At 49.1% G+C, this 27,271-nt stretch overlaps 1 protein-coding gene and 1 non-coding gene across 2 annotated transcripts in view; both read left to right on the plus strand.

Annotated features, from left to right (window-relative positions):
* Positions 1-27,271, plus strand: part of Vwa5b1 (von Willebrand factor A domain containing 5B1) — a 63,999-nt gene that overhangs the window by 33,541 nt on the left and 3,187 nt on the right. The window contains exons 9-20 of the mRNA XM_057784750.1: positions 4,602-4,712; positions 6,656-6,858; positions 7,333-7,447; positions 7,780-7,965; positions 10,023-10,185; positions 11,734-11,924; positions 16,449-16,650; positions 17,035-17,349; positions 20,018-20,155; positions 23,386-23,520; positions 25,756-25,830; positions 26,625-26,679. Coding sequence (XP_057640733.1) covers positions 4,602-4,712; positions 6,656-6,858; positions 7,333-7,447; positions 7,780-7,965; positions 10,023-10,185; positions 11,734-11,924; positions 16,449-16,650; positions 17,035-17,349; positions 20,018-20,155; positions 23,386-23,520; positions 25,756-25,830; positions 26,625-26,679 — 1,889 coding nt within the window. The remainder of the gene's footprint in view (positions 1-4,601; positions 4,713-6,655; positions 6,859-7,332; positions 7,448-7,779; positions 7,966-10,022; positions 10,186-11,733; positions 11,925-16,448; positions 16,651-17,034; positions 17,350-20,017; positions 20,156-23,385; positions 23,521-25,755; positions 25,831-26,624; positions 26,680-27,271) is intronic.
* On the plus strand, positions 11,008-11,114 carry LOC130884569 (U6 spliceosomal RNA). The gene has a single exon (XR_009058087.1). It is a non-coding gene; the product is annotated as a U6 spliceosomal RNA (small nuclear RNA).

Genomic DNA, 27,271 nt, shown 5'->3' on the forward strand with positions numbered 1-27,271 from the left:
AGGCAGCCCCTCAAAGTGCGTCTTGGTTTATAATCCAAATATCCTAAGAGATTGTGCCTCTCGTCACAGTCTCCACATGAAGAAATGGTTCTTGAGAGTTGTGGTCAGTTATCCATAATCTGTGATCAAACCAGTGACTGCCTAACTGCCCCCCACCCCACCTGACATCATAGAGTCACTAGACGTGGCCCCTATAAGTGGAACCCAAGAGAAAAGATTGGATTTGCTCTGGGTAGGTAGCCAACTCAGTAAAGTGCCTGAAAGGACTAGAATTAGAGTCTCAGAATTCATGTCTAAAAAAAGTCTTCAGGTGTGGTGGTGCACATATGTAATCTCAGCACTGGGAGACAGAGACGGGTGAACCTGTGCGGCTCACTGGCCAGTCAGCCTAGCAAGCTGGTTCCGGTTCAGTGGTAGACCTTGAGAACAGCACCTCAAGTTGTCTTCTGGTTTCTATGGGTATATGCACACATGTGTGCTTGCATGTGTGCACACATATGAGAGCGCATGCACACACACACACACACAAATAAAAACATTTATTCTTTCTCCCAAATGACTGATGGTGGACAAAGCCATCTTAGGAAGCGAGAAAAAAATCCCAAGATGCTAACATAGTCAGTACCTCATAGAGCTCACAGTCAAGTGTGGTGTGGCTTAATAGCCAGTCAGAAGGCCTGGGAGTTTGATTTTTGTCTCCCTGTTTCAGAAGCTCCAGAAAAAAAAAATACAGAAGAAGAGCCTTCCTTAACCACCACAAATCCCCTCTTCCCTGCCAGGAAATCATTAAGCTTGTTATGGAATTATCCAATGTTCCCTTTTATTGTGACTTCTGCAGGTGTCTGTCTCCCCATCTGGAGTTATGAACTCATTAAGGGAAAAGAACTGTCGCGTCCTCATCTGTCCCCGTGTGGCCTAGCTCTGTACTTCTACGTAAAACACCCTCATTCTATTTATTGGATTGAGGGATGGATTGTAGCTCAGGAGAATGAGAGAAGGGAAACCAGAAGAAAGTGGGCTCTCCTGTCACCAGAGAGTCCATCCTTCCTCTTTACCTCACCCAGGGGGTGGGAGCAAGCTCTTGTTTCCAGAGCAACAGACTCAACAAAGAGAGGAGAACTTAGGTGAAATCCACAAGGCCAGCAATCTCCTACTCCCCTTAGTTCCTCCGCATCTTGAATAAGGTCAGAAGCATCATAGATGAGAACCAAGAGCCTTCTGGAGGCATCCTGACACAGGGATGTGAGATTGGAGAGGTCCTTCTTCTACCCAGGCGGGGAGCTGTCCGAGCTTTCTGGAGTGCTGAAGTATACTTGTAGCTAGTGTGGCTTTCTATATCCCCTTCCACACCCACACTGAGACACCCCCTTGATCACGTAAAAGAGCCCCAGCATTAGAAACCGAAAACAGTCTTTGGAAAGCAGTGCATACCCTGTCCCTCATATCTGGGGTGAGGAAACTGGATCCTTAAGGGGTTAAATACTTTACCAAGTATCACAGGGCTGGTGGAGGGGCTGAGCCTTCCAGATCTGCACCCATTTTTCTTGTGCTGCTTAGGAGAAGCGAGCCATGGCATCTGGTTTTTATAAAGCTCTCTTGTTTATGTCATTTCTGCTGTGTGGCATGGTTGAAGGAGCAATCCTGGGGTCCCAGAATTGATTCTGTCACAATTGCTATGTGGCTTTAGACAAACTGATTCTCAACTGTAGACCTCATTCATCTTTTCTATGAGGTGAGAAGAAACGATTGATTCAGGGAGGGCAATTGTATGTCGTGTGGCCCTCTGCTTCCCGCTCCTCTGCCTACGGAGACATCAGTAATTGATCCTGACCCTTCCCCGCCACCCCACCCCCACCCCTGCTAAGCCTGGACTGTGTCTCTGCGTTCTCCTCATGCAACCTCTCCAGGAAGTTGTTATCGTTAAAATGAAATTGTTTATGAGCAGGAATTCACTTCGTTAGCTGCAGCCCTCTCCACCTTTACCACTTCAGAAACCTCTGGCAGGGACATTCTCTAGTCCATCCTTCAGTCCCCTTTCCCCGTGGAGTCTCCCCTTGCTTTTTTTTCTAGTTCCATTCTCTGGGCTCAAGGTCATCCCCTTCACAAATGGCTCTGCGCCCGTGCAGTCCACTCAGCTAAGCATGACCCTTTCAGAGAAAGGCACAGAAATTACTCGGGGAAAGCCTTGCCAAGGATAAGGCTGGTGGGGGGTGGGGTGGGGATGTTTGAGTCATTCATCATGGTCCATCGGGTAGAACTTTTAGGGAACGCAAGGCTGAGGGAGGAGGGGAAAGAGTAGAAATCCAAACAGCCCACGCCAAAGGGGAAAGTTCAGGCAATTTAATTTCCGGCAGCTGGCCTCATTCTTCAGCTACCACTTGCTGCCAAAAGCAGGGCTTTAAAAAAATTCTAATAGGTGTGAGTCGAGGCGATCTGTATGGATCAGCAGAGCCTCCTGCCAGCAGGAATATGCATTAGTGGCCAATGAAAAAAAGCAGATATTGACTTCTTTTGTAGAGACACCAAATGGTATTGACACAGGCTGTGCAGAGAGGCAGCGGGGACATTAATGGCAGCATTTAATGTGAGTGTTTGCAGAAGGGGACAGAAGAGGGCTGCAGGGCTGTGGCGCTTAGCCTGTTGGATGATGTGGCAATTGCCGGAATCAACTGGCAATGTTTGCTTCTATGTTCTAGAGTATTATGGTCTGTTTCTCTGAAACTATGCTGAGATGCCAGGGAATGGGGAGTATAAATATGGAGGTAAAGGGGAAGACCTTTCATTTCCGCCTCTGGGCTGAAGCACAGCCAACATAAATGAAGACTTCAGAGCTGTATTAGGGAATTTTTTTCTTTTGATTTGATTTATTTTGTGGACATTTTGGGGTGTGTGGGGGTGCCAGAGAACAACTTGCAGGGTTCATGTCTCTCTTTCCACCATGTGGGTCGTAGGGATGGGCAGCAGGTGCCATCTCGCCAGACCCAGAGCTGGGTTTGTGAACATCAAAGCCAGAGGCCCAGGTTTTATGACCCAGAACAATGCCTCAGCTTTCCTGAGCCTCCACCTGTTTCCCTACAAACTAGGGGCATCGGTACTAACACAGACCTCACTGGGTTGGTAACAGCTCCACGTATGGCTTCCTCTGTGCCATGCTGAGGCTCAGGCAGACCCAAAGTTGAGTGATTAACGGGAAGATGGGGTTTCCACTTGGAGCTGCCTCTCTGGCCCACTGCTCTATACTCTGTGTGATAGCGATGGAATGTGGTTGTTAACTGAGGTTGTCCAACACTGTGGCCTCCCGCCATAGCAGCGGGGTATTGATCATCACTCTTGCCAGTCTTCCTTCCCACCATCACTTCCGCTGATTTCCTTCCTTGCTTGCTTCCTTTCTAGATTTTGGTATACAGTTGAGATACACATGTAACCCAGACTGGTCTGGAAGTTCCTACATAGCCCAGGCTGCCCATGAGCTAGTAATTCTCCTACCTTCAAATCCCCAGTGCCGAGATTTGGGACATGCATCACCATACCCAACTTCATTGGTTTTCCTCATATTTTCTCTTTCTTTTCTCCCTTCTTTCCTTCTGTCCTTCTTTCCTTTCGTGTGTGTGTGTTGCATGTATGTGAGAATGCAAGTTCATGCCTCCGTGCCCATGCATGTAGAAACCAGAGCAGAATATTGGGTATCTTTCCTCTATCATTCTCTACCTTGTGCTTTTAATATGGAATCTCTCCCTGAACCTGAAACTCACCTTTCCAACTAGGTTGGCTTATCAGCCAGTTCTCATGGTCCGCCTGTCTCCACCCACCATTGCCAGGGTTACATGAATCCACAGCCATGCTCAGCTTATTCATTGAGTGCTGGGGGTTTGAACTTGAGCCCTCATATTTGCAGAGAAAATACTCATACTCTCTCCATCCCCACACTATTATGGTTAGCACTTTTACCAAGGTCTCCTGGTGGTGCACATTTACAGAAGATAGGAACGCTAATATTCAGACTCAGGAGGTCAAGAGACATGCTTGAATCCTTGCTGCGTTGTTTACTAGCTGGATGCTCAGCCAATCTTTTGCCCTCTCTGAAGAATGAGGATAACAATGAGCCTGTTGCTGAGGCTGATCAGCAAGGCAACACACTTGAAGTATACCATTTGCATCTAATAAATATGAATTAAAGAGACTTCCTTGGGGATCAGTCACCAGTGATAGGATGGTGCTGATGCAGGGGTCTTGGATGAGCATCAACAATGGGACCTTCCCTCAATGTCACGTTGGCTTTTGCAGAGGGGAATGGGCAGACCCTGCTCTTCTCACCTCTCAAGGTCAGCAAGAGGTGATGGGGACTCCGAGGCCATTGCAGAGTGCTCATGATGAGTCAGGCCTGTGCATGGATTGGGGGTCACATGCTGGTAGCTTTGATGGGTCAGCCTCTGGCCAGGGGTGGCAGATTTTAAGATACATGGAGGAGGAGTGCTGGGTGCAGGTAGGGTGACAGGTCCCTGTGGAGGTGGCTCCATGCTGGAAATGGCAGCATTGGTGTGTGGTGGCCGAGTGGCAGTAGCCCCTGCTGAACTCTGAGAATCCTTTCTCTTGCCTGGCAGGAGGCCATGTTGGTGGCTCTTAAGAGCCTCATGCCGGCCTGTCTCTTCAATGTCATTGGGTTTGGATCCACATTTAAGACCGTCTTTGCTTCCAGTCAGATCTACAATGAGGTAAGGAGAGGTAAATCTGGATCTGGGTGGGTGATGGGCAGTGGTGAGCAGGAAGGGGAAGGGAACAGCAAAGGGGTCACACTGGGGACAGCCTCAGAAGCTGCCTGCACGAGGCTTGCTGATGCCTTCAGAAGTCTTCTGCCCCGTACAGTAAAGTCTGTGAGATCATGGACATGGAGAGCAGGGACAGAGGATAGAGACACATCTGTCATGCCCATGGCCTGCCACCCACCACAGCCCCTATCTCTTGAGGATCATGGGTTCATCCAAGGCTGAGCTACAGAAATAAATGGCAGTAGACAGAAGAACAATTAAATGGCCAAGTGGCTTTAAAAGTGGTTGTGGGGTCCTTACAAGGCGAAATCTGCTGTCTGGAACAAAAGGACTCTGGCCCCAACAGCAAAACTGTGCCAGTCTATTCAGAGCTGAGAAGATGGGGGAAGGGCAGACAGAGTGAGGAAGGAGAAGAACAGCATTGGCTACTTACTACTAAAAGTAAAGGATGGATTTTTAGAATAAAAGAGAAATACATGTTGAGCCAGGGATGGTGGCTCATATCTGCAATCCCAGCGCTGGAAAAGTGGAAGCAGGGGATCAGGAGTTCAAGGTCAGCCTCAGTTACATGACGAGTTTCAGGTTAGCTTGGGCTACATGACATCCTGTCTCAAACAAGCAAGAATAACAATGCCCTTGATCGCTAATTTTTAGATCTAGATAATCAAAAGGAAAAAAAATGTTTGAATTTCCCTTGACAAAAACAAAATGACAAAAACAAAATGACAAAGAAAAGTGATATTTCCAGGTCACCTTCTGTGTGTTTCTGTGCGTTTCCACACATTTTCAAGACAGGGACTAGGTCCTGGGACACGACCTACTTTCCCAGTCTATCAGGAGCATATTTTCATGCCAAATAAATCCCATCTGTGACATCATTTTAATGACTGCCTGCCCATGGCACAGACAGAATGGGATTGATTTGTTTACAAAGCCTGGAAGCTGGCCTTTCTGTGGCCTCCATGTTTTTCTACTTAGTCATTTTTGCTTATGGATTTCCTATGCATCTTTGCCTGTCTCCTGGGATGAACTCAAAGCTATGTCTTCATCATAAGACTTGATATTGACAATATTGACCATTACTATTATTTTTTAAGAGAAGGTTTTGCATCATCTAGGGAGACACTTAATTTACACGTATTTGAGGGTGATCTTGATGTTCTGGTCCTCCTGCCTCCACCTCTGGAGCAGATTACAGGCATGCCCCACCACAGCTTGCTCATATGGGGTTGGGAGTGGAACCCAGGGCTTGCCTGTATACTACCAATGAACCACACCCCCAACTTCAGTATTGACCAGTCCTTCTAAGTTCATCCAAACATGGATATAGGAAGAGAATCTTCCTGAACCAGGGGCAGGAGATTGAATCCAGAGGGAATCAACCCCTACTGCAATATCATCTATCTGATGTCCATAATACTTGGCAAGCCGGTCCCCACAGGTCGGTTCAGGAGGGAGAGGATCCGGAGCCCAAGCCGGGGAAGCAATTGTCTTCTCAAAGTATCATGGAAGTCAGTGCCAGAGTCGTATTCAGTGTTCATGTCTGAGGATGCTCAGTACTGTGCTCTTTCCTCTGTGCCCCCTGCTTCCCTTACCAGGCAGGGAGATTACTTGTACTGAGCAGTTAAGAGCACAAAAAGTCCACATTTTTTTTCTGGGGGTGCTTATATCCCTAAAGAAGAATGCAGAGAGGACAATATTGTCATTATTCTGCAAATGGAGATATTTCAAGACATTGACCGGGGATGAATTTCATCAGTGGCTGATAATTTTCCGAATGGGAGGACAGGGGTATATGGCTGAACTAAGAGCTAGAGAAGAGAGTTCATCCTCAGGAGGCACGTGGTGAACCTAGGACCTGTCTGCCCTGCCATGGTCCTTCCCTGCAGGCAAACTTGGCCAAGGCATGTGACTGCATCCAAAGAATACGGGCTGACATGGGCGGCACCAACATCCTCTCCCCTCTCAAGTGGATCCTGCGGCAGCCAGTACACCAGGGCCACCCAAGGCTACTCTTCCTGATTACTGACGGGGCTGTGAGCAACACAGGGAAGGTTCTGGAGCTGGTGCGGAATCACGCCTTTTCTACCAGGTCAGCCCAACCTGCGGGTCTAGGGTCTGATTACCCCCAGGCTGCCTGAGTTTGGGGGAATCCAAATGAGAACGAATTTTCACTGTACCAGAGGGAGAGGATAGCACCTACACTTCCCAGAATGCTTGTTTCCAGGATGCTGAGAGGAGATGCTTTCCATGTGTGCTCTCTCTCTCTCTCTCTTTCTCTCTCTCTCTCTCTCTCTCTCTCTCTCTCTCTCTCTCTCTCTCTCTCTCGTATGAGGTGTCCACAGCTTAGGAACTAGAGACTACTGCCAGTGCTGACTGGGAGTTTGTTGTAGTGTGTGTGTGTGTGTGTGTGTGTGTGTGTGTCCGTCCATGTTAACTCCTCTTCCTCCCCAGGTTTTTACCTGAAGGCAGAGCCATCCTTAAGCTATCTCTGCTGGACTATGCTCTGTCTCTTAGTCCACTGGGGACAGTGACCCAGAGCTACCTTCCTGTCCCTGTCCTCCAGGTGCTATAGTTTTGGGATTGGACCCAGTGTCTGCTACAGACTGGTGAAAGGACTGGCGTCTGTATCCAAGGGCAGTGCGGAGTTCCTGACAGAGGGGGAGCGGCTGCAACCAAAGGTACACAGAAGGACCTCTAGCATCTCCCAGTCCTGCAGCTTCAGCAGCCCAGACAGGCCCAAAGCTGAGCTCTATGCTGGGCCATTGAGTTCATCACAGCCATACTTTGATCCTCTGGTTTTCTTCTTTATAAAATGTTAAACTCAGAGCTGATGGCCAAGATCCATTCCAAGAGTCTAAGGAGTTCAGAGGTGTGTCCACCGCTGGATCAGCTGCCCCAAGCCTGCTGTGCCTTCCTCCCCTTAAGATCACATTCTCACCATCTTTTTGTCTCCTCATCTCTTCATGTCCTCCACACACATCATCCACTCCATTCTGACGCTCCGCAACAGATGATCAAATCCTTGAAGAAGGCCATGGCGCCAGTGCTGAGTGACGTGACCGTGGAGTGGGTCTTCCCTGAGACCACAGAGGTCCTGATCTCACCTGTTAGCACCAGCTCCCTCTTCCCTGGGGAACGGCTGATGGGCTATGGCATCGTGTACGACGCCTCCTTGTACATTTCCAATTCCAGTCCCGTAAGTACCTCAGACGTGTGGGAGATCGTCTGAGGGCTGCCTCCTGGCCCCTCTCCCAACGCTCATCGTGACTGGTTTTTAAGGAGTTACAAACTCAATCCCTGAGGTGGCTAAGTAGAAAACGAACTTAGTATTTTAAAAGACAAGAGCCGGGGGCATGGTTCAGTCAGTAGAGGGCTTGCCATGCTAGCAAGAGGACCTGAGTTCAGTCTCCTGTATAGAAATGCCAAGTACAGTGATATGCACTTGTCTTCTGGCCTTCATATCTATGTGTGCACATGTGCACCCATGCCCTCAGGGACACACATGTTCACTTGCTTGTAAAGTAGATGTGTATTAAAATGAAAATGAAAGAGGGAAGCCATGAAGGAGAGCAGCTATGGCTGAACTCCTAGTTAAGGCCAAAGGAGCAGAGGGAAACATGTCCAGTTGCCTAGGGTTCACCTGACTGGACTAGAAAGCCTCCATTCACAGTATTGAAAAGTTTCTGTACTGAGACACAGGCCGTGTACTGAATGTGCTTATAGAAATAATTGGAATGCTATACGAAATGTCCAGAATTTTTAATGGCTCATATGAATGTGTTATAGAAGGTGGACTATTCAACTACACAGATAAAATTCTAAACAAAATACTGGCCATGTTTCTTTTTTGTCCCCACATTTCTTTTTCATGGTCCATGTTTTATTTCATTTTAATTATACTCGGATTCCTGCAAGACACTAGATTATCAATACACATTCCTATAGAGGAACCCAACCAAGTCACCAATTTCTCCTCTTGGACTGGAGAAATAGTCCAGGCAAAGTAAAGTGTCTGCCTCTCAAATGTGAGGAATGGAATTTCACCCTGGAACCTACAGACTTGAAAAGCATTGTAGCACCTGCTTGTAATCCCAAAGCTGGGAGGTGGGGGCAGGAGGATCCATCCCTAGGGCTTGTTGGCCAGACCTTGAGCCTAATGACAAACTCACAACGCTGAAAGACCCTTTCCCAAGGAGGTAGACAGTGATGGGCATTGTTGAAGATGACATCCAAGGTTGTCTCCTCTGGCTTCCACACATAGACCCATGTATGTACAGTCTCATGGATATGAACAGACATATGAACATGCACACACACACACACACACCATTTTTTCAAGTTCTGTGTTCTTCTCCCATGAGATTGGCCATGTTGTCTCCTGCTACCGGCAGATGTCAGATATACATCACCTTCATCTGCTGTGGACGTAAATGAGACTGGCCATTACCCTCCTGGAAGGCCATCAAGAAATAACTCATGAAATCAGAAATACACAACTCTTCCAATTCAGGAATGTCACTCCTAGGTTGCTTCCCCAGAGATGACCACAGGGCATACGGTAGTAAAGACAAACAGTCATGAAGCAAGTGCTTCGCAACAAAAGGCAGCAGAATATTATACAACCAGATGTTAGAGGCAATGGTTAGCAGAAAGAATGCTTCAATTACAAAGTTCAAGATACTAATAAATGTTCATGGTTTGGTTTTTGTAAAATAAAACATGACCTCCGAAAGTGTGAACTCTGTGTATGTGTATGTTTCATGAAGAGTAAAATGAAAGGACACATGGTTTATCTATTAGGAAACAAGAATGAAATTTAGAATTACATTTTTAATTTTTTCAGTGTACAAAGTCAATAATTAAATATTACCATAATATAAGAAGAAATTCTATTTTCTCTCTCTCTCTCTCTCTCTCTCTCTCTCTCGTTTTTGTTTTAATGTTGTGTTGTTGAGACAGACTTGTACTTTGTAGCCCAGGCTGGCCTGGAACTTGCTATGTAGCTTAGGCTAGCCTTGTACCACAGTTCCTGAGTGCTGGGATCACAGTTGTGAGCCACAATATCTAGCTCCATGTTCACCATCTCTTAACCAGAAATTCACCCCAGTTCTCCAAACAAACCAGCAGGCACTCCTTCCTTATTCTGCTATGTTCCCAGAGGTGTACACCCACCTGAGTACCCCTCACACCCTTTGCTACTCACGGAGGTCCTAACTGAACCTAACTTTTCTCTCACCCATCTTTCCTCTCCAGGACAAAAGGCGAAAGTACGGCACGCTGCAAGCTCAGGAGTCCAGCAGCTCCGTTTTCTATCACTCTCAGGATGAGGGACTTGGTCCCGCCAGTGGGAACTGTGCCAAAATCTTCAACCCAGGGCAGACCCAAGATGCCCATCCAGACTCCCCCTCCCATCACGGTTGGTCCTCTGCTTTCTGCTGCTATGTTCTCTTTTCCTTGGAAATGGTGATGATTGGTACCTTATACTGACCAGTTACTACATGTTAAGCATTTGATAAAAACCATCTCTGGGACCAGTAGCAGCTGTGCGTGTAGATACAATGATACCCACAGTACAGACCAGTTAGCAGCTATGGGGGTGGACATGCTGATACCCACGGAACAGACTGGGAGACAGAGACTACAGAATCTCAGCAACTGGCTAAGTTCTTGGATACTAAAGAGGGGGTCAACCTAGACCTATGTGCCTTTGTAGAGTTTGATGCCATTTTCAAAAAGCATTTACTGATTATTTGTGAGGGGGGAGTAGGATGGCTCTCATCTGACACCTGTCCTCAAGATCCCCCCTTTTAGACACAAAGACACAATTGACCTTAACTCTGATAAAGCAGAGGAACAAAGACCACAACTGTGGTAACCCCAGGGAGAGAAGAGCATATCTACCTAAGATCACAGGCCACTGAGGATAGGTTCTTAGTCATGGGAAGGGAGAGGAAGTGCCTGGGAGCAGAAGCACTCAAGCAAAGCCATGGAGGCGTAGCACATAGAAAGCACTGGCCATTGGCTACTCATCTCTTCCAGTGTCCTCTGACCACTCAGCATCCTAAAAGGCAACAGGAGGGACCAGGGAGATGGCTCACTGGGGAAAGTGCTTGCTGAGCAAGCATGGGAAAGCGAGTCTGAATCCCTAGCATAAAGCCCACTGTTGAGAGGATGCAGGAGGATCCAGGGGCATGCTGGTCAATCTAGCTTATCAGCAAGCTCCAGTCAGTGGGACGTCCTGCTCACCTTGGCAGCACATGGACTAAAATTAGGACGATGCGGGGAAGATTAGCATGGCCCCTACACAAAGGTGACAGGCAGATGCATGACACATTCCATAGCACTGAGTAAATTCAACATGAAATAAATGCAAATAAAAGTAAAAATCCTAAGAGTGGGCCAGGGAAATGACTCGGTGAATCAAGTCCTTACCACACCAGCAAGAGGGCCAGAGGCTGGCTCCGCAGAACCCATCTAAAATGAGTTGAGTGGAAAATAATTGGGGAAGATTCCTGACATCAACTTTGGGTCCTACCTACACACACGTGCTCAACTACCCACACATACACATATAACACACCACATACACCACACACACACACACAAACACGGATGCATGAACACTATACAGACATACACACACAAATTTAAAAAGAAACAAGGTAGACAGCAATAGAGAAAGAAACCTCACATCCATCTCTGGCCTCCACAAGCATGCATGTGCATGCACACACACACAAAAGCACACACATACATGATGAAGAGGATAGAAGGGACAGTTATGAGAAGTTAGACCAGGACCAGACCTGGCAAGGCTTTGGATGCTAAATGAGACACGTGCACATATTGCTGTAAGAAAACGGGAACTTAAGACATTTCAAACAGGAAAGTGGCATGTTAGCCCCTTTCTTTCCCCCCACTACCCTCCACCCTGGTAACAGCCCCTCTTATTACCCTTGTCCAGGTCTGGATGTCTCCCGACGACGGAGGGCATACAGCACCAACCAGATCTCTAGCCAGAAGACCAGCCCAAGGCCCACCACAGCCAGCGACCCCACTGGGATTGCCAAGAGACACCCACTGCGAAAAGCCAAGGTGCAGGACCTTGCCAATCAGGGCAGCTCAGAGAGCCAGCGGTGGCAGATTGATCTGCAGGTACCTAAGCAGGGCTGGGTGGGAGGGGCTGAGAGGAGTTTGATTTGGCTATGGCTTACACATAACAACAAAGATGGAGTGTTTATCAACACAAGAACATGGAGTATCGGGTAGAATGCAGAATCCAGATCCAGCTAAGGCCAAGCTTCCTGTTGATGTTAGTTTTCATATACATTGATGACCCCTCAGACTGGTCATCTCTGGCTTGGTGAGCTTGCCCGAGCCCTGTACACAGCACTTCCCCATTGGCACAGAACACTGTATAGATAGATTCTTGTCATTAAGTTTTATGGTACCTGGGAGAGGAGGGAGTTTGGAGACCATCCACCCTCACTTGATACAGATGTGGTAACTAAAGGTCAGAAAAGTAAGCCAACTTACCCAGAACCACACAGTGGATTTGACCAGGAAACCCTGGCCCTCAGGGTTCTTGCTTTCCTCCTTCACACTGCTGTCTTCCCATGACTGGGCAGTCATTCAAGGCAAAGAAAATAGGAGTCAGAGCCACCACAGGAAAGGCCACCAGTGTCCTGTTAGGTCATCCCTCAACAACCTCAGCATCATTGCTGTCAAGGCTCTGCCGTAGGAGCTGGTCCTGGACATGATAGAATATCTCTGGGGCCAGGGGGATAAATCCATCTAGTTGAGACAGCTATGCCAAACCACATCATGACTTAAGCATTCTCCTCAAGACAGAAATCATTGGTCCTAAGCATGTGGGCCCAAGCAGTTTCCCACCACCTCCAGTGCACCTTCCCACTTCCCCGCCACGTTCTCTCCCAATCTCCACATATGCATGGGCCACATACTACCTGGCCCCTGGGGACTGACTCTCCAGGCTTCTCCAGGGACCCTCGATGTACTTGGTACACGATAATCTTGGAGTTAGGCATTCCTCTCATACATTTCTGAACCCCTCTGAGCCCCGCTGCCTCATTTACAAGATGGAGTGAGTGTAGATGGTGAGCCACCATCCGCTAGCAGATACAGAATGGAAGCAGACCCCAGACGGAGGAGGCTTCCAGGCTTTAGGGGATGCAGGGTCCAGTCCTGGCCCAATGCCTGGCTGTAGCCTGTGTTCCTCAATGGCAGCTCTACTCACTGAGTGTTCCAGGCAAGCTAACTCTTTCCTTCCTCCTATCTAGCTCCATCTCTTTCTCCTCTCCTGTCTGACTTTCTGGGGAGACGGTGCCTCTCCCCGGCACTCCACTCCGTGTATGTAGATTCCCCAGAGACTCTTGCTGGGGAAAAAGCTAGCCAGTAGATGCTTCTGTTACCATGAAAACTGTAGCAGAGTCCATTTCTCTCTGACCCAGCATGGGTGGTGGTGAGGTCAGGAGAGAATATCTCAGTGGAAGGGTCAGGGAGTCATAGTTGGGCATCCACTCTCCTTTCTTTCCATGCTTCGAACCATAGAGACAGGAAGGCAGCCCTTTTGTGGGAGGCACATGTCAACAAAAATACATACTTAATAGTGTGAAGAGACCCCCCAAGGTTTACTGATATCCCCCCAAATTACATGATGCCTGCTAAGGGGTTTTGTCTTCTCATCTTGTTCTCCGGCCAGGTCATGTGTGTGGTCTAAGAAACTGGAAATTCGTTTTAGCTTAATATTCTCCCCTCACAAAAGTCATCCGAACTACACCGCATTCGGAATTAAACCTTTCAAACGGTTCCGCTGGGTATAAAGTACAAATAAAGTCTCCCTCCCGACACCAACGCGCACTTGATTCTGAGTACGTCTTTCTAGAAATACCATGCTCATACACGTATATGCAGAACGCAGGCATATTTTAATAGCTGCTTATGCAAACTGCCCCCCAACATAGTGCCTCAGTGCTTTTTTAAAATACATTTTTATCACATTTGTTTCCACTGTGTACAGGTTTGGATGGGTGAGTGGGCGTGCATGTGTCTGCACCGATGTGGAGGTTAGAGGGAGATTCCTGGGAGTCAAACTCCGGGTGTCAGGGTTGACGGCAAGTGGTTTTACCAACTGAGACATCTCACTGACTCTCTTAATGGCTTTCGAATTCATGTTTGTATACAGTAAAATCACTCTTTCTGTTGAACAATTCTCTGAGGCTGACAATCGCCAACTTTACTCTTTGTCATCACTGGGGTACAGATCTGTCATAATGTAACATTTAAGGTAATTTTTCTCAACTACCTTCTCACAGGAGTATGAAGAAATCCTTTTATTCAGTATTGTGAGGTCCTCCATTACGTGGGTATACTATAACTCACTCTTCCATACTGATGGAGATGTAGTTTCCAGAAGAGTTTTTTTTTTTTTTTTTTTTTTTTTTTAAGTCAGGGTGCCACTGGCTGGCCTGGAACTCACTGTATACACCAAGCTGGCTTCAAACTCACAGAGGCCTGCTTCCCTTGCCTCCTAAGTGCTAAGGTTAAAGGCATTGCCACCCCGACTCAGATTATCAACACTGCAACAAATAAATACACAAGGCTTGACCAGAGACCCTGGCACTCCCATGGTTCCCACAGGGTTGAATCTGTAAAAGTAAAAATCGCTGTCTCAGGTAGCCCGAGGATTTCAGCTGGTGACAGGCAGCCCATTGTCCCAGTTTGTACCCCTGCCACTCCTGCTTATCATCCATAAGAGATGCTGACACATTGCAACCAAACATTTAGATATTTACCGATCTCCAATATGAACAAAGGTGGCTTTTTTTAACTGCCATGGCTCTGGACAGGCCCGCTTCACTTATTGGTGTATTCAGTTCACAACGCTGTGGATGAACACCCTCACTGTTCTAATTTTGTCTTTTCCCTCCAATTACATGTGATTTTTTTTTCTTTTAAAGACCCTGGTAAGGATAATTGTTTATTGAGTACACCAGAAGAGGGCAAATGGGCTGGGCAGTAGGTACAGTGCCACCTGCCCCTTAGGGCAATGATACACAAGGCAAGGGGATGGAGTGTCTTCCTGTGTTTGAAAGAAGTTTCCTTGTGTGTAGCTTCTGGGCAGATAGTTTGTGTCATAAGGAGGAGGGCAGTTCAGATTGGCTGGTGAGTGATCCTAGGATCTTAGCATGAGTCACCATGGATACCATCTAGGCATATAGTCAGTCTCTGCCATGCAAATCAGGGTAGCCCTGGTCCACGGATAACATCACCTGGCGCTGGGGTGCAGTTCTCTGGGGTCACGTCAGCCTGACATGCTGTCCTGTCAGGATCCCTGAGTCCCATATGATGGAAGAAGTGCCGTGTGTGTCCTCTGGCCACGCATGCTCAATGGCATGGCTTTACACACAAACACATATGATAAGGAAATGAAAATGCATTTTTTTAACAAACACATGCTCTTACAGAAGTCAATGGTTGGGTGGGATCTAGCCTAGAGGATCCTGAATTCTCAGGAAACCCAAGAAATACCAAGAACATTTCCTTTAAAAAAAAAAGAACTCATCATATGTGTTGCAAGGATATTTCCCATTTACCCCTTGGCTTTCAGATACTTGTTTATACCAAGCCCAAGAACAGATAGATGAGAATCAAAACAGACCAAAAAGCTCGTAAACAACGCCAAACACACATGCAAGCTTTGTAAGACTAGTGTAGCGAATTGATAAGCCACAGAGAGCCCACTGTGTTCCGTAAACAGTGCTGAGATCTGCACCATTTGGAAAATCAAAGTGAAAGCTGGTTTCTCTCGCCTTTTGGGAAAATAAATTGCATATGAATCAAAGACTTAAACACACACAAACAAAAATAACAAAACTTCTAGAAGATTTTTTGGGGGGGTGGGAAAGACCTCTTAAGCACAACATATGGGGAGACATAAGGGAAGGGCTGGTAATTTTAACTACACACAAAAAAGGTTTGAAGCTTTATGCCAAAAAGGAAAGTGGGTTTGGAATTCTCCATGGCTCAGGGTTCTCAGTGCCTCAGAGTTGACCTGCGCCTGGAAATTTTCTGGTTTCTGTTTCTCATGGGTGGTGGAGACTAAGCCATGAGTCCCTGGGTCCTGCGGTGACAGCCCTGGGAAGAGCTGTGGGGCAGAGAGAGAGGGAGGGAACAGAGAGAGGGAATGGGGAGGCTCAAGCCACCAGCCACCATTGGCTTCACCTCTTCCTTCATTTCTTCTCTTTCCCCCTTCCTCTTCCTCCTTCCATCCTTACTCCTTCTCATCTTCCTCCTCCTCCTTTCTTCCTCCTTCCTCTTCTTCTTCCTCTTCTCATCCCTCCCTCCTCCTCTCACCTTCGCTTGTCCTCCTCCCCATCCTCCTCATTCTCCCTTCCTCCTCCTCCCCATCTTCTTCTCTTTCTTCTCCTTCTCATCCCCTTTTCATCCTCCCCACCCTCCTTCCCGTTCCTCCTTCCTCCTCTTCTCCATCCCCATTCCCTTCCTTGCCATTCCCCTCTTCCTCCGCCTCTTGCACCTCTGCATCTTTGCATCTTTCTCTCCGTCTCCGCTCTTCCTACTCCTTTTGCCTCTCTCCTCCCACTCCCCCTCCTCCATTTGTATCACCCCTCCTCCCCTCCACTTCTCTTGCCTTCTTAGCCCTTACTCAGCAGTGGCCATGACCTGAGCCAGGGCCCTAGACTGCACGGCCCAGGGGCCCGCAGGCCCTCCCTACTGCCTCCAGGCTGCCAGCCCTTGCTGCTCTCTGGCCAGGAGCCCCAGGCCTGGAACCCTATGAAGGAGCTGGACCCTGGTTCCAGCCCTAAGTCTGCCCCTGACAGCCGAAGCTCAGAGGATCTGGGTAAGTGTCCAAGGTCCAAGACTTGAGGGGACAAAAAGGCCCAATTTCAGGTGACAGGGTCAGGGGACCAGTGGCTGCCTCTGTGTCTTTGTCAAACTCTTGCTCTGAGAAAAAACTCTTGCTTTCTAGTCCCACCTTCTCCACTCAACCTGACTGTACCACCCCATCTATCCAGCCCCTCAGGGACAAGCTTCCTTTCGGTGGATCTGTCTGTCCCTCTCTGGGACAAACCCAGGCCACCTGTGCTGCACTAGTCCACTAGAAAGCTGCTTTCAGCGTCTTAAGGGAAGGGAGGCTAGCTTTGTGTTTTCTAGAAGTGACTGCTACCGGGGTGGCTCCCTGTCTCTGGCCTCAGGTTCAGCCCTCTTGTCCCTCCACCCACAGAGCCACCCCGCCACCCCTCCACCTTTGAAACTGAGATGTCCTCAGACTGGGAGCCCATGGCTGAGTCGGAGGAGCAAGTCAGTCCCTGCAGGCCTGCCACCCCAGGCCCTGTACAGGGGAAGGCCTTAGTCAAAGGCCTGTGCGACAACCAGCGTCTGCAGTGGGAGGTGAACTTTGAGCTGGAACCGCCAGCCCTGAAGAGGGAGGACGAGCAGGATGCCGACATGTGGAGTGAGACCTTCCACCACCTGGCAGCGCGCGCCATCATCCGTGACTTTGAGCAGCTGGCGGAGCGTGAGGACGAGATCGAGCTGGGTGAGCACCCAGGATTGAGGAGGGGGCCATATGCCCTACCAGAAGCCAGCCCTTTAGAAGCATGGTACCCCACCCACAGCCCAAGGCCTGCCCTCTAGCAGCTAGGATCCCATCAACTGCCCAAGATCCCCCTCCTCAGTCTTCAGACATCTGCCTACACCCCAAAGCCCTAGGGGTCCCAGTAACTCAGCCGTTTCCCTAGGTTAACCATCTTACAGAGCAGCTCTACCCAGTGTCCCCTCCTATGCCTGAATATCCACACCATCTCTTACCAAAGCCTTGCCCATACCACGTGGAACTCCCTCTAATCTCCTAGTGTCCTGCCCACCATGCTGTGTATGTATATGCCCACTCCTCTTTATGGCACGTCCTAATGCCAAATCCACACCCCCCCTCAAAAAAGAGTTCATCCCTGCCCTTCATAAAAACCCTTCCCACAGCCTCGAGGTCTGCCCACGGGGGCACAGCACTCTGCCTGCCTCCTAGATCCACCCATTCTCTCATGGAAACCCCACACCCCATACCCTGCCCTCTCTTAGAGGTGGAGGATCCCTGTTCTGCTCAAGGCTCCACTATCATTCTTCCTCCTCTGTCTCTATCGCTTACCCCCTCCCAACACCCCTGCAGTGGCCAAGGCTCTCTGCCTGCCATTAGCTGTCTTCAGGGGCCTACACTCCACCACACCTTTTTCCCCACACATTTAATGGCACTTGGGACTCTATCCTCAACCTGAGGTGCCCTCTTCCTCAACCCTGGCCTCCTCCATCCTCCTCTCTTCCTGACTTCTCTCCTACCTCTGTTCCTACATCCCTTCATCCCCATGCTCCCTCACACCCAGTACTTGCCTGCAGCGTCCCATGCCTGGTTCTGGAGACCCAACAATGATAGGAACTAAGGTCCCTAGACCTAGCCGAGATCCCGCACTCTCTCATCAGCCCCATTTACTTCCTGACCATCAGCTGGGGACCCGGCTGGGGACCAGGCTAGGTGCTTGGTCCTGTAGATGCTTCCGAAGGTTGGTTGGCATAGAACAGAGCAAACCCATCTTTTCCCAGGAGCACCTGGCACTGGCTAACAGAGGCCAGCATTAATCAAAACAATTACACAGAAAATTAATTAAGTGCTGTTCAGAAACACATGAATCTAAGCCATGTACAAGAGGGATCGTTCAGGAGCAAATTTAGTTCAGGAACTGGGGCAGCCTTTCCCCAGAACATGACTGTTGAGATCTGGACGAAACTTGCTTGGAGAACAGAGACAAGGGCCAAGAAGAGTTACACAATTCCTTTGTTCTAAGTTTATGCTTCATTTGCATACTATGTGACTTATATTTCATTTGTATTTCAGGGTAATGCGTGATACTTTTTTCTTCCCATGAATATTCCCCAGCCCTCATTTCCCTGGCTTCTGGAACAGTCCCCAGAAGGCAACAAGCCATAAGAAAGCTTCACCACTTGGTAGAAAGGGCCCATCTTCCAGGGCAGGTCATCCTAAATCCTAACCTTGGGTCCTTATTAACTTGCTGTGTGACCCTCCATGGACTCCTTCTCTGGTTTTAAATCTCAGAGACGGGGGGAGAGAGAGAGAGAGAGAGAGAGAGAGAGAGAGAGAGAGAGAGAGAGAGAGAGAACATCTGTGTATGTATGTGTTTGTGTGTGTGCATCTGTGTGTGTGTGTCTGTATGTGTGTTTGTGTGTGTCCGTGTGTACCTGTGTGTGTGTCCGTATGTGTCTTTTTGTGTCTGTGTGTATCTGTGTGTGTCTGTGTGTGTGTCTGTATGTATGTGTCCGTGTGTGTGTCTGTATGTGTCTTTTTGTGTCTGTGTGTGTGTTTATGTCTGTGTGTATCTGTGTGTATCTGTGTGTGTCTGTGTGTGTGTATGTTTGTGTCTGTGTGTATCTATGTGTGTCTGTGTATCTCTGTGTGTGTGTGTGTCTGTGTGTCTGTGCGTCTGTGTGTGTGTGTGTTCGGGTGGAGGTGGGAGTGGTAGTGGATAGGTATATTCCGAGGTCCGAGGAGGATGCTGGGTGTGCCCCTCTACCACTCTCTACCTTGTTCCCCTGAGACAAGAGTATCTCACCAAACCTGAAGCTTGGGGCTTTGGAGCCAAGCTGACTGACCAGCAAGCCCTCTGGGTCCTCCTCTCTCCCTTTCCCTGCATCCCCAGCATGGGGTCACAGCTGGCCATGGCCACACCCAGCCTTGTAGTTGTCCACTGGGGATATAAACTCATGTCTTCATGCTTTCTTAGCAAGCACTCTTACCAGTAGGTAGGTGGAGCCTCTCCCCAGCCGCAGCTGTTCAATCCTCTCCACAATGTCATAGGTTTCATCCGTTCCCGAACCGCGAAGCCCTGTAACAAGGTCCCCATTAGTCATCTGCAAGGTTCAAATACAAAATACAGACAACATAGAATACCTCTTAAATAACACAAGCTACTTAAGAGAATTGGCTATCTTTTATTCTAAGATAATGACTTAATTTTTTACATTAGAATATCCTTTATCTTTGTGAAATGAAGATCTTTTTCTTGTCTGGATGTCTTTAATTAGTACATTTAAGACCTATTTGATTCCAAAAATGGAGTCTGATGGCCAAACTCTCCTTCTAGAGTCTCCAAACAATACTTTCTGATCCCAAGCAATGAACCTCACTCTTCCTTCCCCAGGGTCCAATCGCCGGTACCAGGTGAACGCTGTGCATACCAGCAAGGCCTGCAACATAATCAGCAAGTACACGGCCTTCGTGCCTGTGGACATAAACAAGAGGCGGTACCTGCCCTCGGTAGTGAAGTACCCCAACTCCGGTAAGGCATGCATGTTCAAGGGTGGAGCCATGGACTTGAGGAGGGGCTGAGATGGCCGGAAAGGGCAGCCCTGCAGACAGGGGTGAAAGGCCATGAGAAAGCAGAAAGGCTCCCAGCAGGTGGCTGGGCCACTGAAGGGGAGAGGAGCAAATGCCTTTACTGTATTTGGTTTATCTCAGGAGGGACAATGAATGACAGAGAGTCCCAAAATGTCTGGAATGATGCAACTTAGGCACAGATGGGTCAGAGTGGCAGCCACCCAGGAAGGGGAGCTTGTACCTCCCTGCTGTTCCTGTCCTGATTTCTCTTGGCAGGTGTCTACATGGAGAGAAATCAAGCAACACATAAGGTTACAGGAGCTAGATCATACCAACACACACTGTTTCCAAAATACGGGTGTGAAATAGTCTATCCCAGAAAAAACGTTTAAATGCTTTATCTGTAATATAGTGTATTCCATTGCAGGGAGCTCCCATCATCCATCAGGCCCAGCCTGTTAACAAAAGCCTGTCATTCTAGTTACTCAGAAGATTGATGCCCAGGGATGCAATTCAAGGGCTATCTGGGCTACACACTCAAAGGTTAGCCTGGGCAATTTAGCAAGACTTTGTCTCAAAATAAAAAGTAAAAAAGAGAGCCAGAGCTATAACTCAACGGCAGAGTGCTTGCCTAGTGTGAGAGGCCCCAAGGTCAGTCCCTAGAACTGATGTCTTTTGTTTTTACACTCAATCCATGTTCTAAAGCATATTTTTGATCATCTAACCCCCATAACAGGTTCTGCAAAGTGACTCCATTAATGCCCCATTTGTCAGATAGGGCACAGAGGCAGAGGAGATTACATGTCCTGAGGTTACAGAGCAGGACAGGCAGAGCTAGGCTGTGAATCCCAGTAGCTTGGTCCAGTCTGGGTTCTTGCCTCTGTTCTGTCTCTTAATGTATTGTAACCAGGGACTGGCAAGGTGACTCAGCAGGCAAAGATGTCTGCTGTCAAACCCAAGGAGCTAAGTGTGATTCCTTGGAACCCACATGGTTTAAGGAGAGAAAGTTGTACTCTGACCCTCACGTGTGTGTCTGTGTGTCTGTGTGTCTGTGATGTCTGTGTGTGTCTGTGGTGTCTGTGTGTTTCTGTGATGTCTGTCTGTGTGTGTGTGTGTGAGAGAGAGAGAGAGAGAGAGAGAGAGAAAGAGAGAGAGAGAGGTCTGTACATATCTGTGATGTCTGTGTGTGTCTGATGTTTCTGTGTGTGTCTGTGATCTGTGTATATCTATGATGTCTATGTATATCTATGATGTCTCTGTGTATCTGTGACGTTTCTGTATCTGCCTTAATCTGTGTATATCTATAATGTCTGTGTGTATCTGTGACATTTCTGTGCATGTCTGTGAGTCTGTGTAGACCAGTGATTCTCAACCCTCCTAATGCCATGACCCTTTAATACAGTTCCTCATGTGGTGATCCACCAACCATAAAATTATTAACACTGCTACTTCATAGCTGTAATTTTGCTACTGTTATGAATCGTAATGTGGATATCTGATAAGCAGCTCCTATGAAAGGGTCATCTGACCCCCAAAGGGGTCTTCACCCCCCAGATGAGAACAGCTGGTGTAGGGGACAGTTTTCATCGTTTGTTTGGTGTTGTTTTTGTAACTCTGGGGTTTTCCTTTTCTGAATTTCACTTTCTTGGCATTTTCAGGGCCTTATCCTTGGTTGTTGTATGTTTGTTTGTTTGCTAGTCTTACTGAGGATGGAACTCAGGGCCTGGCTGACTGGGCAAGCACTGTACCCCTGAGCTACAGCTTCAGGCCAGCAGTTCTTTTTTTCCTTGACCAGACCTCCACGAAGATATTTAGAAACCAAACATGCTCACACACACCCCGCTTTTCTTCTCCCCTGCCCTTTTCCAAAACGATCCCCCATTCCCAGTTCCCCATTTCCAGCTCAGTCCACCAAAACTGGACCAGAGGCTGTGGCCCTGCTGTATCCTCACTCCTGTTTTAGGGAAGCTCCCCTCTTTCCCCTCACCCATCTCTGACTCTGTGGTCAGCCTGAGAGATGGAGGACCCAGGATGCTTACCAGCCTGAGAGATGGAGGACCCAGGATACTTACCAGCCTGAGAGATGGGGGACCCAGGATACGTATTCCAAATCCTAAAGCCCCTGCAGTCTAGCCCAGCTCTTCCCATATTGTGCTAAGAAACCAAAGCCCCTATTTCTTAGCCTGTAAATAGCTGTCTAGTGCAAAAAATAGGAAATATCAAGTCAGGAAGTGCATTCAAGGACCCTGGGTTAAATAAAGCCCGAGGCTTTCTCTGCTGCAGGAGGTCTCAGAGCTCTTAAAGTGTTGGTTCACATCAAGATGCCAGGGAACAGACCGGGATCTACAGCTTTTCCAAATGAATTCCCCAATGAGACTATTGTTTTCTGATTATTTGTATATTTGTAGGTGTGTGACCATATGGGTGCATGTGTGTGTGCGTGTGCGTGCATGCGTATGTGTGTGCCCACATATAGAGGCCAGGGGTCAACCCCAAGTGTTGTTTCTCAAGTGCTATTTGTTTGAGACAGTCTCATTGGCTGGAAGCTCAGTGAATAGGCTACTTGGATGGACGGACAGATGGTGAGTCCTGGGCATCCTCCTGCCTCTGCCTCCCCAACACTGGTATCAGAAGTGTGCACTACCACACCAAACTTTTTTCACGTGGGTTCTGGAACTCAAACTCAAGTCCTTACACGCTTTACTGACTGAGCCGTCTTCCCAGAAACACAACTCTTATTTTTAAGAAACAGCAGATAGGCTAATGACCTCTGAGAATATGGCCTCCTAAATACACTTTAGGGAGTTGGCTTCACCCTTCTGCCTTCCATCGGCAGTGCTTGGGGCTTCAAGGATCTGTGTAGGGGGAGGGGCGCTGGGACATGGGACATTTCCCAGTATGTCAGCAGTTATATTCACCTGGTGATAGAGATTGTTATCCGCATTTTCCAGATGGGGAAAGTGAGGCTCAGAGTTCACATCCTATCCAGCTAGCGCAGGATGGGGCTGGAGTACAAACCCAGATCTTTCCGGCCCCAAGGCTCTTAGTCTTCTGCTGTGCCTTGCTTGCCTACCTTAGGTTAACTGAAAGACAAGAGAGCCATTTGTTGGCTGCTGTCAGCCTTGGGAAAAGGGCAGGAACCAACAGGTTCATGCCCATCTGATGCCTTGACCTTCCTTGTCCTCTGCAAAGGTGCCATGCTCCGAATGGTCAGCTTCCGGAACCTGACCCGACAGTGGAAAGGCTCGTCTTCTGGTGTTGGAAGGTCCCAGACCATGCTCAGAGAACACGCCTCGGCTGCAGGAGACAGCAAATTCCAGACCCTAGGTAAATGCCATTTCCTGTGCCCAGAAGCGCAGGCACCCCTATGTCCAAGGCCTCAAGGGCCCCTCCCTGAGTCTGCAGTCCTGGACCCCTAAGCAAGGAGAGGGCAAGGCCAAGTCTCCCGGGTTCTGGGGGACTAGCGTGGGCACAGGGGTTTGATATAACTTCAGTACACAGCTTTATACAGAGGTGGGAAACAGGAAAGGGCAGGCAGCTTTCCCCAAGGCCTTCCTGGGCAGCATCCCCTCTCGCCCTCAGCTGCCGGCCCTCCAGCCTGTGGCTTCTCCCAGACGCCAAGTTCTGGGAAACCTAACGAACAGGAGCAAGTGATGAGCAAAGAGGCCATTCCATCTGTCCGGAGCCCACCATCTGCCATTTTCTGGATTCCTAGCAGCTCCCTTTCAGCCTTCACCTGATTGCCTGGTGCTCAGAGAATTGTGGCATGACCTTTGAGTGACCTTGAGCTGATTGACAGGATGGCTACTCTACATCTGTCATCTATGCCTGGCTTTCTGGCTCTCCACAGAGAGCCTGTGCTCATCCGAGCCCCTTCCCTTGCAACCCTCTATACACACCCTGCCCTCCACTGAACGTGGGGAGGACACCAGAGGCCACGCCCTGAGCCTCGTCAGCCACCCACACTGTAAGAATGCTTCATCAGAGGGAAGAGATAGCAAAAGAAAGACTAGCGTACCGGATGCCCAGAGCCGTTCTTCAGAATTAAGGACAAGGTCTTGGCCTCTTTGTGTCCCAAGCCCCAGGGGACCTACTGAGTCCAGCCATTGAGTTTCTGGAACTTTCCAGTCCAACTGCTCCTTCTCTACGTCTCAGCCCTCAGCAGGCAGAGGCTTCCGTTGACAATGCAAGCCTCTTCCTCCCTGTCATCCTTTGTTCAAGCCCCACATCCCCAGCCCCTCAACTCTCCCGCTGCCCCTACCGAAGGCAGTGAGCCGCCTTACTGAGAGGTCCCCTTGTGCTCAGCTCTCTCCTCGCTACTATGAACCCCTCACAGGCACCTCAAGAGACTTTCTGTCCCTTGGTCAAGAGAGGAGAAAAATGGGTCCCGGAGAAGTTAGGTGACTCACTCAGGGTGACAGTGTGTGGTAGAATCGAGGTTTGGATTCAGGGTTTGGTGGTGAACTGTGACATTAAGTAGCACTGTGGTCACCTCCTGGTTGCTTCAGTCAGTCAGCCACTCCATCTCTAGCTTGTCCTTCGGCTTAGTGCTATGGCAATGAGAGCCCCTTTTCATCTGGGGAAACTGAGGCTTTGCTGAACGTGTTTGTTCATGCACCTCTTTTCTATAGCTTAGGCCCTCCCTTCTGTCAGATTGTCCCGTTAGTCTGACCCCAGAAGTGACAATCCTGACCGTCGTCACCTTGGTTCAGCATGGTTTTGGTGACTCCCCTGTCACTGTGATAACAGACCCCGAGAATAGCAACTGAGGGAGGAAAGGGTTCGCTGTGGTTGGTGGTTCCAGAGGGAGGGAGCCCGTTGTGGAGTCAGAAGAGCAGAGGAAAACACAAGGCGGGGCCGGGGGTGGGGGTGGGGCAGAAAGTCGGCAGGTGATGCTTTTGTCCACTCACAGGCAGCCAAAGAGAAAGAGAACAGGAAGTGGGGTAAGAATACAAAACTCTAAATCCGGACCCGATGCCGTGCATCTCCAGTTAGGCTTGACTCCTAAAGGCTCCACAGTCTTCCCTAAACTTCCCCCACAAACTGGGGGCCTAGTGTTCAAATCCATGGGCCCATGAGGGAGACTTCTTATTTAAATCACAGCAAGGATGGTTATGGACCATGATTCTCATGTCTGTTTTACAGACAGGGAAACTGAGGCTCAAAGCCTTCTGATGAGTCGGGGCTATGTCCTGGTGCCTCCTGGGGACCTAGAAGGAACATCTCAGTGGGCATAGACCTGGGAGATACCACCGCACCCAGAATCTGACTCCCATCCTGAAGCCCCCGTTCCAGGCTTGCCCCGGATTCCCTGTGGGGTTTGTAGTCTGAGGCTTCACTGAGCACTTGGTGACGCAGTAAGCATTATCTGAGCGGTGTCTCACTGAGTCCTTCCAATGACACTAGAAGACACCTTAGCCCGATTTACAGTGTAAACTGATAAAGTGACCTTACCAAGAGCCCACTGCTTAGTGAGTGGGGGTGTTAGGTCTTGGAGCCCAGCAAGGTAGGAAGGAAAGAGGGGTGAAGGGTGCTCAGGCCCCCTGGCATCCTCTGTTGCAGCCCTAGAAGAAAGCCCTGCTTCGACCTTCAATAAGATCCTGTCCCCTACCCATGAGAAGGACACAGCCGCAGAAGGTAAGCAGGCAGCCGGGGTCGAACCTCTTACTGCGCTGACGGAATAGGAGAGGTACCATGGGCAGGGAGGTGTCTCAGCATCAGCAGAGTATCCAGAATGTCACTGATGTCTCAGACAGCCACAAGAGATGGAGAGGACTGCCCCAGTTTAAGAACTAAGAAGCAGAGACTTGACTGAAGGAAGCAGTTTGCCCGATGTCACCTAGCAAGTTCGTGACAGAGTTGGGCCTAGAGTTTCCGTTGAAGGCCATTGTCCCATTGCACCCAGCATGACATCCTCTAACAGGATTGTCAGCTCAGTGTCTAACCCAGAAACGGTGCCGTTGGTCTGAAACTGTCGCCTCACCTGTGTCACCCTGTCCGTGCACCTGCCCCTCACCTGTGTCACCCTTGTCCGTGCACCTGCCCCTCACCTGTGTCACCCTTGTCCGTGCACCTGCCCCTCACCTGTGTCACCCTTGTCCGTGCACCTGCCCCTCACCTGTGTCACCCTTGTCCGTGCACCTGCCCCTCACCTGTGTCACCCTTGTCCGTGCACCTGCCCCTCACCTGTGTCACCCTTGTCCGTGCACCTGTCCCTCACCTGTGTCACCCTTGTCTGTCACCTGCCCCTTGCCTGTGCCACCCTTGCCCATGCACCTGGGGTGCAGCTACCCAACAATCAGTTCTCATCCTGGTGCCATCTATTCATAGGCAAACTCCTGCCCCACTCATAGCCTGCTTCCCCAGATGGGAGGTGACTAAGTGGACAGGTCCCCCATCAAGCCTAAGTCTGTCATTCTGTGACTCCCCAGGTCCCCCTCACAACCTGTCCTCCCTGAAGGCCTCTGAGGCTCTCTTTGGATCCAAGTAAGTGGAATTTCCTCTGGGAACAAAATGCTTCTTTCCTTTTCCCATCAAAGACAGAGCCAGCCTCACCCCACGGGTGCTGCAAAGCCCCGCTACCTAGAGCCACCACCATGGGCTGGGTCTCTTTACACCTTGGAAGACCAATAAATAGTAACTTGTGTCTTCGCTGTGAAAATATTACCCACGCAAAGCAGATTCCAGAGGGTGCATCTTGGGCTTATCTGGTTGAGGGTGCAGTCCATCACGGTGGGGAAGCCATGGAGACGGGAACGTGAGGTGGCTGGTCACATCACGTCTACAGGAAGGACCCCGAGAGAGACAAACTCTGAGGCTCAGCTCGCTTCTCCTTTTCCTTTAGTCCAGGACTCCAGTACATGGGATGGTGCTGCCCACATTTAGGGCGGGTCCTTCCTCCTCAGTCAGCCCAGAGAGTCAGTCGTCTCTTCATTGATTGTAGAGCCTGTCAGGTTGACAGTATTAACTGTCACAACTATCTTTGGAGTCTTCCCACCCCTGGACTCAGATGGACACGGTACCCATAGACAGCCATGGGAAACACCGACCCGTTCATTGCCCCATTGTTGCTAACAGA

Source organism: Chionomys nivalis, chromosome 11, assembly GCF_950005125.1.
Source record: "Chionomys nivalis chromosome 11, mChiNiv1.1, whole genome shotgun sequence".
NCBI lineage: Eukaryota > Metazoa > Chordata > Mammalia > Rodentia > Cricetidae > Chionomys > Chionomys nivalis.